The following is a 12457-nucleotide window of genomic DNA, read 5'->3' on the forward strand; positions in this document are numbered from 1 at the left end:
GTAAAACTCAGCAGTCTTACTACAGTAGAGTAGAAGAAAAAACACCCGAGCCCAAGGAACTGCATGATAGAGAATTTTTAACTCAGTAATATACTTACTAAGAACTCTAATATACTTACCAAGAACCCTGAAGACTGAGAATTTTTCCAGTTAAGGGAAAATAGAGATGGAAGTCTAACACTTAACTAAGGGTACTTGCTTTGTACAAATTCCTACAATTATTAAATTTTTGTGATCTTATTGAAAATTCTCAAAGATGGTAGTTTCTAATAACATGTCATCATTTACTGCACTTCCCCCAAAGAAATGAGAAATTCTATAGTTTCCTGAGAATATCCCATATGTATGCATAGTTGCTTCAAATAGAGTAAAAACGATTTTCACATACTTATACGATGAGATCATCAGGAAAAACTCTACATTTCTCTTAGAGAAGACAACATGCTTCATGCATTTAAAGGCTGTACCTAATAAAACACATGGTATCCCAAATACTGTCACCCCATCTGATTCAAGAGGGAGGATTTCTGAGGTGTTTTCCAAACTATGGCCCTTCAAAGTCAGCCAGGCGGCACCCAGCCACGCCCAAGAATCCGAATGAAGGTCTTTCTCCACAGGGTCCCTATGTCCCCACCCCCCACCCCCTTGGTATATGCTCCAAGTTCTTGCAAAATAACACTTACCACAGTGTGGTCTCTGGTCTTTTGTAGGAGAGTACCCTGCTATATTAAGCTCTTAGAAGACAACGAGCAGTCTTATATATCTGGGTCCCCAAGGTCTAACCCAAAAGAAGGCCTCAAAATATGTGTGTTAAATAAAACTAAATTGATTATCACAACTGAATATAGTAATGAGATAGATGAAGATATAACTGCTTTGAAAGGCATATATTCCAAATACATGTAAAAAAACTTACAGCGGCAGTTTCATAAATGAGGGTGAATGCATATACACTTTTCCCCAATGGTATTTAGCATTATAAAATATAGTAAATAAATAAATAAATAAATAAATAAAAAGAAATCCAATAAAAACAAAAACACCAATTTGTTTACTTTTAGCAACATATCAAGATATATGTAAATAAATAAATTTAGAAGAAAAAGTTACTGTATTTTATATTCTGCTCAAAAAATAACCATCCCTTTTAATCCTCACCCAAGGATATGTTTATTGATTTTGGAGAGGGAGGAAGGAAGAGAGAGAGAGAGAGAAACACCCATTGGTTGCCTCCTTTATGCAACCCACAACCTAGATATGTGCCGACTGGGGATAGAACCTGTGACCTTTTTGGTGCATGGGATGATGCTCTAACCAACGGAGCCACCCGGCCAGGGATAAACTCCTTTTTAACTAGCATATTAGTTGAGATACCAGAGTATATTGCCCACTACAGCAACTAAACCTGAGGCTGGATCCCTCCCTCCCCGCACTGTCCAACTCATTTCTTGCCTCTTTGTTGCTCTGCAATTAGTTGGATGCTGAGACCAAGGACACTTATTTTAAAGTCAGAGAAAAACTATCAGCAAAAAACAAAAACAAAAAAAACCCCACCTTGCTACATCACAAACAAATAACATTCCATTATAATTCCATTGTGATTATATCTCTAACAATAGTAACATAATCTGAGATGACTGAACTTTCTTGCAGCAAATAACAGTCTATGGTTTTATAAAGCTAAGTACGTAAGCTCTTGAGCTTACGAATACTGATGAAATATCCTTACTTGGTTTCAGTTCAAGAGAGCCAAGGAGAGACGTTCTACTAAATTTAGACTCAGAGCTGATTTCATCACTAACCTGTCCTCCTGACAGAGGTCTCTGCAGACAGAAGAAAGAAGGCAGAGGGGACACCACACTAGGCTCGGATCAACCTATTTAACAAGCCCAGACTGAAATCAAAAGTGGCCACAAAGAACACTCTGCTGGGCCCCAGGCACCTGTACTCACTCAAGTCCTGGGCAAGGCTGACAGCTGCACCTTTGTGAATTGTACAGCATTACTGTAAAGCCTGGACCCTGGCTGGTTTGGCTCAGTGGATTGAGCGTCGGCCTGCGAGCTAAGTGTCGCTGGTTCGATCTTCCAGTCAGGGCACATCAGAGAAGGAAAACTCTGACTCCAAAAAACCTCCGCTGCCTTGCGGCATACCTCTTCAGGGGAAAGGCTAAGGGAGTAAACCCCGACAGAAAATCCGGAGCCGGAGTCCCTAAGGCGGTTTGACGTTGTAGTCAACACCGGCAACTCCTGTGGCGCACCTGAACCCAAGCTGTATCGACTCCGTCTTTCCCTTGGACCCTTCAGCTGCGAAGAGAGGGGGGGTCTGCTGCATGGGCAACAGCAGACCCTCCATATCACCCCGCCCAGACTCTGTAGCTTCAGCTTCACTGGAGAGGACACTCCAGCGTCATCGCAAGATGTCGATTCAACACGGGAGGAGACAGATACCGTGTCACTCCCGAGTCAGACTGCACAGCCATTCTCGGCGGTGCAGATAGACTCTTAAGAAGCTACACCATCGTCTCTCGAGACGGACGGCTGCCGACGACTGTAAAGCCTAGACCCTCCTGGGAAGCAATAAAGGACCCAGAATTGGAAACGTGACTACAATATGATCAGCAGAATTCAGAAGTTTTTCTGGAAGAATACCAGAAATTGGATCCAAGACAAGGCTTGAAACAATTAGAAGCATAAGTTGAAATTGAATCAAATCTTCATCCTTTTCCTGTCTTTTTGTTAAGATAGTCAAGAAAATATCTAACTTTCCACCAAAAAAAAAAAAAGGTTTAATTCAAATTACATTTTATTAAAATACTGACATGCTCAGGAAAATAACTGAGCTGTTAACCAGCAGAGTGACAGAGCTAGGCAGTGCCCACCTGACATGTGCGCTGTATCACCCGTATGCTGAGTCGTCATTTGCTTGGCCTGCAGGGTGAGGGGGGAGTAGGAAGGAAAAGTTGCCCAAACAGAAAAGGCGGTCTGCACTGGCCCTCTGAAGTGTGGGGGAATCACTAGTCAGGTGCTCAGCTGACCGAGTGCTGGCAGTGACCCAGCAGTGGCCCCAATGATTCTGCTGCTTATATCCAGCCTAGGGAAGAGGACCGGACACAGAAAAATGCCCATCACAGAAAAGCGAGTTAGGGTAGGGGATGAGGAGGGGTGAAAAGGAAGAGGAGGTGATGTTTCTTCTATTTCCCTCACACTCACTCCCCTCTTCCTATTTCTTTTTGTTCTTCCTTCCCATATAACCCACTATCTTTTCTATCATCTACAAAACCATCTCAACTTGCTAAAGCTGCTTTTAGGGATTTTTGCACCTAGTTGCCCATTCTCCCTCTTGAATACCTTGTAAAAAATCTAGTAAACTAATTTGAGCTGGTACTAAAGTAAAAACAAAACATCTCACCCTGCCAAAATCCCTATAAATTTTATAAGCAATTACATAAAATATTCTAAAGCAGAACCAATCTAATATTTTATGTGGTTTAAGCCCCCATTCCACCATGGAAAATGTACAAACATTACTCTTTTCAAACAGATCTAGGTGAACAGTATACTGTTGTATTATAGATAGTATTCACATCCACTGACAGTCTGCTTTCCATTTTTACAGCCCAATTTTTTTTTTGCTTGAACTTGCTTTTTACAAAAAATGAAACTGAGTGCAAACCAAATACATATATGATTATATGACTCAGATTTAATATTTAAATATTTTTTTCATAAGGTTATATCCTTAGGATAAAATAACAGGAGACAAGAGTAAGTTATTGTTTTACAATTTAATGCAATGTATTTCCAAGTGTTATACCTTTTCACGCCACTTTTCCTTTAAGGAGTTTTTAAAATGCTTCCATTAAAAAGCAAACAAGATGTTTTATAAAAGTAGAAAATTCTGAAGAAAATGGAACACAAATGTGAAACAGTACTTCAGCTTTTTATGAACTAAAGAAGAGCTGAATTAGTTTTAATATTAGTTGGAGGGCGATCTCTTAGCTGGAAATAAAAAATAAAATAGGAAATAATGCAAATAGAAAAAAAGAAAAACACCGAAGGAGGACTGCCAGAATTAGAGCCCAAATCTTTAGGAAAGAGAGGAGAAAAAAATTGTACTGAACAACAAAAAAATCAGTTTAAATATGTTTAGATATTTTGTTTATGTGTTCCCATAGCATACTTCTAAAATAAAATCAGACATTTCAATTTAAAAGAATGACAAGTTGAAGAAAATACATCATTCAAGAAATTTGACTATTCCTAAGTATAATGAAGGTAAATCACTTAGGTCAACAATTCTTGGTTATGTTCTTATTCTAACAGCACTGTCCTGGCTGCCTTAAATGTCTTCTAGAACAATGAAAGGTATAAATAAGTAAATAAATAAGACAGGAGGATTTTGCTGCTAAATGCCATTGCTGAAGACAGGACAAAAGTCACAGACTAAATTATGAATAAGGAGACTGCGCCAGCTAGGGCTTTGGATAATTTAACTACAGTTTTAGGAGTTTGCATTTCCTCAGAAATGCACTGCAAGCTCTTGGCAGCAGCACAAAGCACTTGGAGTGCTTGTTATGCTGCAGAATTTGGGCTTCACACCCGGAGATATTGACTTAGAAGGTCAAGGATCTTAAGAATCTGCATTCTTTTTCAAGCAGCTCTTCAGGAGTTATAAATGCAAATCATCCAGTTTATACCTTGAAGCAACTATTGCCTAAAATAAATAAATATTTTTTCCCCCAGCAAAAACACGTTTCAGTGCAAAAAGGTATCTTTAACTCTAAGCTTTATTCTTCTAAACCATCTACCTTGTAACCTTGGGTAGCCAGTGAATTATCTCAATGGAAATTCCCTGTTTAGCAGTGATCAAAATTGTTTCTACAGGTTTCATCAAGCCACACCCGATAGCAACGTAGCTACGAATGACTGCAAAGTGCACACTAGTGCTTACTTTAAGATAACTGCACAAACGGAGTTTAAGAATCCTCCACAAATGCTGCTTAAAATTTTGGTGAATATGGCTTAAGAAATTTGAAAGATCTGCAAAGAAATCATGTATATTACTCACAAAATTTTATTGATCTAAAAAGCCCTCTGATTTGCTCTCATTTGCTAGCAAAAACTCTCCAAATGTATCGCATAGGAAGCTTCTCATGGATTCTTTTAACATTTAAGAACCATGACTGGGAATTTTCTCTTCCGCCCTGTGTCTCTTTTTCTTGATAACCAACTCCATTCCCCTTATCCACAGGTACATACACCCACTTTGTGAGTAAGATTACATTAGTTACAATACAAAGTGGTGTGTGCTATTAATAAAAGGGATTGCTAATAACAGAGAAACTTGTTTTTATTTTTATTTTTGGAGCAAATAAAAATAAAATATGACAGCGCTCCAGAATGCACAGCAAGAATGGCACAGTAAAAATCTGATAGAGTGACAATCTGAAGTTGAGTAAGATGCAATAGGTTTTGTAGTAACTGTCAGGGCCACTTCATTAGGCCAACAATATGCACCTGCTACTTTATCACAGTCTAAGCCAGCTTTCCTCTAGCTTGTCCTGAAGGGCAAGAAACTGTTTAGTTAGTACTCACAACTGACCTCACAAACCACAGGACTTCCTGTTTGAGGCCTGGGCACAGAGACGTGGGTGAGGCAATGCCTAGGTTCTGGCCAACCTCACTGTCTGCCTCCTGGGAAAAATGATCATGAGAGAAGAGATGCCAACAGTATTGGAAGTTAGTCCTTTAGTCTATTTTGATCAAATCCAGACCTGCACAGGGAAAGCGTATTCACTAGTGGGCACTGCACTTAGGCACATCTGGGGGCTTTCCAAAATTTCCAAATTCTGGCCTCCTGACATCTTTTTACACACAGTCTACTGGGAAAGACAGTAACACAACCAACAGCCCTGCACCAGGTGAACCTGATGACTCCTTTGTATCTATTATGCTTCATGGAATTCCATGTGGATGCAGTTCAGTTATATATTCTATTTTCTAATACCATTTTCATGTCAGAACAAGAGGGGGGTCCTCTTACCTATTAGTTCATGAGAAGAAAATACTTCCTGTTTCCATAGGAAGACTATTCAATTTCTTTGATAAATACACAAATCTATGGATGAATTACTTTACTGGTGACATGTTTTTATAACATGCCCCTACTTTATCACTGAAGTCAAACCTTTTTATTATTTAAACAAGATAACTCAATATGCATTCCCTACAGACCTACTTTATTTTTATTTTTATTTTTATTTTTTTTCAGAGCTTAAAATCCTAATTTATTGTTAACACCACTTGATGCTTGACCCACAAGCTTTATTTACATTTGTCTACAGCATCATTTCCTTATGGACTAGTACAGCTTAGTTAAACGAAATGAAATCATAATCATCTGAATTGTTTGCAAACTACTATTCACTAAATTTATAACCTTGCATTTGCTCAGTACAGCCAAAGTTTTAATACAGAAAGCACAAGAATAAGCCAACAGTAACATGTAGAATCTAGAAGATCATCTGGGCAATTTAAAAGGTGGACTTCCAAGAAGTCTGAGGCACAATTACAAGAGAGAAAAGTTCTTGTGCAAACTACAGTAAACATAGCAAAGAAAATTAAGATGTAAAAAAACAAGGGGCAAGTTCATTGTAAAAATATTATCAAAATATTTCTACGTAAGATATTTTGCTTTCGTCTTTAGATCAGATGAAGAGAAAAATCACTCATTTTAAAATAAAAAAACAAATATATTTATGTTTGGTCTACAAAATACCTTATAATGTTTTAATTTTTAATTGCAGAAGACATGTTTAAAAATAAAAAAGAACAAAAATAATGGGTATTGATCCCCATGATAAAAAGTCCCCAAGCACAGTTGTTGATTTTCCTTAATATACTTACCTTGCATTGTCACTGAAGATACTGTTAAGAGAAACCCTTTTATTTTTAAACCAGACATATAAAGCTCAAGTGACCAGATTTTAATTTTGAGAATTAAAACAAACTCTGAAAGTATTTTAAACCATAAGTAATTTCAAATAAACAAGAATAATTATTTCTGTTTATGTCATGCAGAAATAATCATTCATTACTCAGGAAAAAAATTTATGCAGTGTTAAAAACATCTCGTGACAAATGTTTGCTTAAATTAACAATGTCTCTGTTGGTCTTTCACTCAAAGAAAAATGTATTTCAAAAACTTTCTTTAATTTCTTCCTCATCAATTATAATTTAGCTTTTTCTACCCTATCATATGTAAAAATTGGATTTTTAAAGGATATCACACAAAGCTTTTAAAAAATATGAAGATAACATTTTGAAATAATGTTTTTCTCATAAGACAACCATATCAAAAAAAAAAAAAATAAAAAGAACTGTTAAGCTATTCTTGCTCAAAAGTATGTGTCTGAAAGGGAGAGAAATGAGTAATACCTTTCTCCTTCTACAAAGTCATAGATTTTTCTGTATTAAGTGTGTTGCAAAAAGTACAACTGAATAGAAGACAAGACAATGATTCTAAGGCACCCTCAGCATAGGGAATATCAAAATGAAGTTTCTACTTGGCTGTTTTATAACTAGTTTAACTTTTTCTGATAAGAATCACTTTGACATGTTAACATGAACAGGATGACTGCTTTTCTCAGATTAACATAAACAGACTGTTTCCAACTACTTCATCAGTCTTGCCTCCATGCCCAAAGTTCAGGCAAGCCTAAGGTAATCTTAAGTCAGTAAACAGTTGATATTTGGAAATGAGAAAAACAAAGAGTTCAAATTAGGGAACAATGTAAAAAAAAAAAAATAAAATAAAATAAAGGACTTTGTTATAGCTGAGGTGGTTTTAAATAAATGGTTGTAAATTAAGAATGATAAATAGAGTATATATTTGGGGACATTATGGCTTAAAATACTATTTACTTTTAATTTCACAAATAAACACAGCTATATTGTTCTGAAAAGCAATGAAAGGCATGCACCTCTACTAGCACTTCTGACCAAGTAAGACACCAACTTTTTAAAAAATATGCTTCATGCACTGTACTGATTTTTTTTAATGATGTAAATTTAAATACATTATTTCTTTTTTGAACTTGAACGGGAACCAGAATGGGATGATCCAGAAGATGACCTGTGGTGCCTGGGTAAAGTAGTGGTGTTCCGAGGGGTTGGCCCTGGGCTCAGGGTTGTTTAGTGTTTTCACCAATCACCTGGCTTTCGGGTGACCGTGATCTTGTTCGTCTTTTTTTGCGATCAACAGATGAAGATCTAGAACGACTTCTCTTTCTGTTCCTCTCAGGAGAAGATGATGAACTTGAATAAGATCTTTTTCGTGGGGAAGAAGAGCCCCTGTGGGATCTGGAGCTGGATCTTGATTTCGACCCACGAGATCTCGAATGTTCTCTGGAACTGGACCGAGACCTTGACTGGGAACTGGAAGAACTTCTTGAACGGGACCTGGACCTAGACCTTGAACTTGAGGGGGAGGATGAGCGTGAAGATCGTGAATGTGAAGATCGAGACTTTGAGCGACTTCGTCTATTAGATTTCTTTTTATTACTATCTTCTTCCTCACTGGCATCAAGATTATATTTTGAGAGATCAGCATCATCTTCATCCTCATCCTCATCTAATTTGTATTTAGAAAGATCTTCATCCTCATCCTCTTCTTCTCCCTCAGATTCTTTATCTTCAACTTCCTTTAAAATAGATGCTGAGCCAACTGCCTTCCCTCTGTATTTTTTCTTTTTACGTCCAAACTCATCATATTCACCATCGGATTCTTCTCTTTCTATATATTCAACATTTTCTCTTTCATTAAAACCACCACCATATCCTGTTCTTTCTTCTAACTTGGCATACTTTGGAGTATTACACATGTTACACTCTGATCTTCTGGCCCAATTCACATTACTGCAAGTTTTACACTGCCCGTCATTAGCACTAAACAGGCCTCGGCTCTTCTCTGCAAGTGTTTTTCCTATTTCAGTTCCCCCTGCTTTCATCATCTTAGCTTCAGTTGTTTTCTCCCGACCACATCTATTACAGCTGGTTCTTCTGGCAAAGTTTACATTTCCACATTTTTTGTCAGGGCAGATCCAGTCACTGTCACTGACTCTGAAATTCTTGGTCGACATCTTGAACGCTGCCACCACAGGCACTCGCAGCTACGTCTTCCCAGACCTACTTTACATACAAGGCATGATGCCACTGCAAGCATTCAAAAAAAAAATAAAGCTCAAATACAGTCCTGCCCTCAAGGACTCTGGGTGCCTTCAGGGGAGCAGGAGTTAGAGCTTCTATGACAGGTGTTATTCTGGAAGAGTAGGCACAGTGTTTCTGGGAACCCTTCACAGAGGGAGCTACACCTGAGTCAGACTTTAAAGTGTGAATGGGAGGGATTTTACCATAAATGAAAGCAAGAGGAAAGACCTTCTCATGGAAAAAGCTAGGGGATGCAAAAGGGAAGGCGTCTTCAGGGAACAAAGAGTGTTTTGTGGGGTTGAGACACAGGGGAGAGAGATGTGGACAAGGAAAAGGAAGAGATGGGTTGCAGCTAGAACAGAAAGGACCTTATCAACCACATCAAAGAGTCTGAATTTAATCTTATTGAGAAGGACACCTTGGAGCCCTGAAGGCTTTTAAGGATTAGAGTTGCAAGACCCAATCTGTATTCTAGCAAGAGTAGTGAGTAGTGTGGTGTGTGTGTGTGGTGAGGGGGTGGCGTGGCAGGGAAGAGTCTGGAAGACCAGTCAGAGGCATTGCTGAGCACAAGTGAGACTGTTTAAATTATGCATTGAGATGGCTCTAGGCTCTTAGATGGTTGTGAAGATTCCCCCCATACATTCTTTAGTTACACCTGAGTGTCCCCCGTTAGTTATATATCGATACTAATTCATATTTTTCCTACCCCAAATATATCACCTGTGGTTCATAAAATCACATTTCACATGACAGACAGTGAACATTTAGGTAAATACTTAAAAGGTAATCTCTTACCTGAGCAAAGCTGTTCCACTTTTGTGTAGTTTAAAGATACTATGTCATTAACCCATGCAATGATGTCATGTCTGCTCATAGTCTCTTGGGTTATCGAGGTAGAATACACGTTGACCGCCATTCCCCAACTAGAAACAAACAAACAAACAAGTTTATTTGCCTACGAGGAAAAAATTAACCAAGAAACACACCTATTCAAGGCAGAGATCCTAGGCAGAACTCTAAGTGATGTAGAAGTTCTATTTTGGCTAAGCTCTTTCTTTTCTCGTTCACTGTTTTATACATTTGCCATGATACTAACTTTCATATATTGTTCATACAGTATCATTTTACATCTTCCTCAACTGAACTCAAATGTTCTGTGGTTTCTGAGATTCCTAATTTATGCTTATTGGAGTCTCACTACAAGTCTACATGTGGTATTAACAGTTATCAGGCCTATAACAGTGCACACTAATCTTTTAGCTTTATACATTATTTCCCAGTACTTTCACTATGTGCCAACAGCCACCCAGTCATCTAAAAACATTACCATTCTTGCCTCCTCTTTCTCTCAGCACTACATCCAGTCCACAAGCAAACCCTCCTGCCTCCACCTTTAAAGCAGGATCCAAGCTTCCATCAGCTGTCACCTGGTGTTTTGCAATAGTCTCTTTGTGCTCTCCAAGCTTGCACCCTCACCCCCAATGCCTCGTCTTGACACAACAGGCACAGTGACACTATTGGCATAAATCAGATCTTCCTCTCCTTAGTTCAAAGCCCTCCAATGGCTGCTCATTTAGCAGAGTAGAATCCAAAATTCTCGACATGCTTTCTAAGGACTTACACATTCTGTTCCTGATATCCTCTCCCCAACTCCACTCTATGGATGGATGGATGTATCATACCCTACTTCATGTATATGCAACACCACATGTGTGTGTGTTTTTATTTTGGCAATTTCCTGATACATGCAAAAGGAAGGAGAACAGAACAACAACTAAGATGTGTTTACTTCTTGGCTTAAACACTTATCAATACTTGGCCAATCTTGTTTCATTTATACTTCCATCAGCATTCCCTGCCCCCAATCCCCCAACCCCCAAGCCAGATTATTTTGAAGTAAATACCAAGCATCACATCATTTTACCTATAAGTATTTCAGCATGTCTCTAAAAGATAAGGACATTTAAAAAAACCAAACCTTAATAGTATTATCACACCTTAAAATAAAGTTTCTCAACATCCTCAAATATGTGCTATAATGTCTTATAATTTTGTTTCAGTTTGTTTGAATTTGGATTCAAATAAGGTTCATATACTGTGATTCTTTGATATGTACTTCACATTTCTTTCATTTATAGGTGTCTAATATTTCCCTTGCAAATTTTTTTATTGTTATGGAAGTAACTGGATTGGTTGTCTTGTAGTTTTTTCACAATCTGGGTTTTGGTCACTGCATCTCATTGGTGTGATTTAGCATATTCCTCTGTCACTTGTATTCTTTTCCTTTATTCTTTTTTAAAAACTTAAGTATAGTTGGTATATAATATACAATTATATTAGTTTCAGGTGTGTAGTACAGTGATTCGACATTTTTATACCTTACAATGTGATCCTGTCCCTTGTATTTTATACACTGCTAATTCGATCTGAAGGCTTGATCTGATTCAAGTTCTAATTGAGGGGTGGGGTAGCAAGATTACTTCATGCAATGTCTGAACTTCGATCATGTCTGATTGACTCCTTCTGTGATATGTTAGCCATTGGTGGCATTTGTCTAGACCCAACAATTCTCTAGAGACTTCAAAGTGATATTCTATTATTTATTCTTGATTTATTAGCTAGAATAATTCTATCAAGAGAAATTTCCCCGAGGTACCAAGCATATAAAAAGGAAGAAAAAACTCCTGGTTCTTTCCCTTTATTTATCAGTTTTCAAAATAAAGAGGTAGTTCTCTAATATTTTTCAAACATGACAAATGCGGTTTTATTTTTGAAGTGTAATTATGAACACAAGGATTTAAACATATTTAATATGCTTCAATCCACTGCAGTTTCTGTCTTTATTGACATAAGCCTACAGATGGCTTACTCAGGGTGGCTTCTGAGCTCTTTTGACAAGATCCTGGAAGCCTTTCAATAACTTCCTTGCTTTCTGATATGACAAAGTGTTCCAGGCTCAACTTGTACATCTCCTGTCTTAGACCCCAAACCGGTCATTCCTCTAAAGGCTCCTTATTCCTTTTAGTGGCAAAGGGTATTTAGAGATAAGTAATATTTTTAAAGCATGACTATATATGACAGAAAAATCTATAGTTTTATAGGTTTACATAAAAATCTACATATTTATGAAACAATTGTGCTTGGAGTTCTTGTTAACCCTGAAGAAAGCAGCTGCTGGGCAGAGAGGAGCACAGGGAAAAAAACTGGGAGTACTGTAATAACATAACCAATAAAATATACTTAAAATTAAA

The 12457-nt window shown here is 37.7% G+C and overlaps 2 protein-coding genes across 6 annotated transcripts in view; both read right to left on the reverse strand.

Annotated features, from left to right (window-relative positions):
• Positions 1 to 12457, reverse strand: part of MAPRE2 (microtubule associated protein RP/EB family member 2) — a 146104-nt gene that overhangs the window by 51315 nt on the left and 82332 nt on the right. For 3 of the 4 annotated variants that reach the window (XM_090285663.1, XM_090285662.1, XM_090285661.1), the window contains one exon: positions 10002 to 10129. The exons of the other annotated variant lie outside the window; for it this stretch is intronic. In XM_090285663.1, coding sequence (XP_090141789.1) covers positions 10002 to 10122 — 121 coding nt within the window. In that variant the 5' untranslated portion in view covers positions 10123 to 10129. The remainder of the gene's footprint in view (positions 1 to 10001; positions 10130 to 12457) is intronic. 4 annotated transcript variants of the gene reach the window in all.
• Positions 8028 to 9173, reverse strand: LOC150002668 (uncharacterized). Of its 2 annotated transcripts, XM_090285115.1 has the most exons (2): positions 8219 to 9173; positions 8028 to 8144 (listed from the first exon to the last, which is right to left on the reverse strand). In XM_090285115.1, the coding sequence occupies exons 1-2, from the start codon at positions 9137 to 9139 to the stop codon at positions 8079 to 8081; spliced, it is 987 nt and encodes a 328-aa protein (XP_090141241.1). In that variant the 5' UTR covers positions 9140 to 9173; the 3' UTR covers positions 8028 to 8078. The 2 variants fall into 2 exon arrangements, with proteins under 2 accessions (XP_090141241.1, XP_090141240.1); XM_090285114.1 differs by having other exon boundaries at positions 8028 to 9173.

Source organism: Furipterus horrens, unplaced genomic scaffold (assembly GCF_987537825.1).
Source record: "Furipterus horrens unplaced genomic scaffold, mFurHor1.1.pri manual_scaffold_8, whole genome shotgun sequence".
Lineage (NCBI taxonomy): Eukaryota > Metazoa > Chordata > Mammalia > Chiroptera > Furipteridae > Furipterus > Furipterus horrens.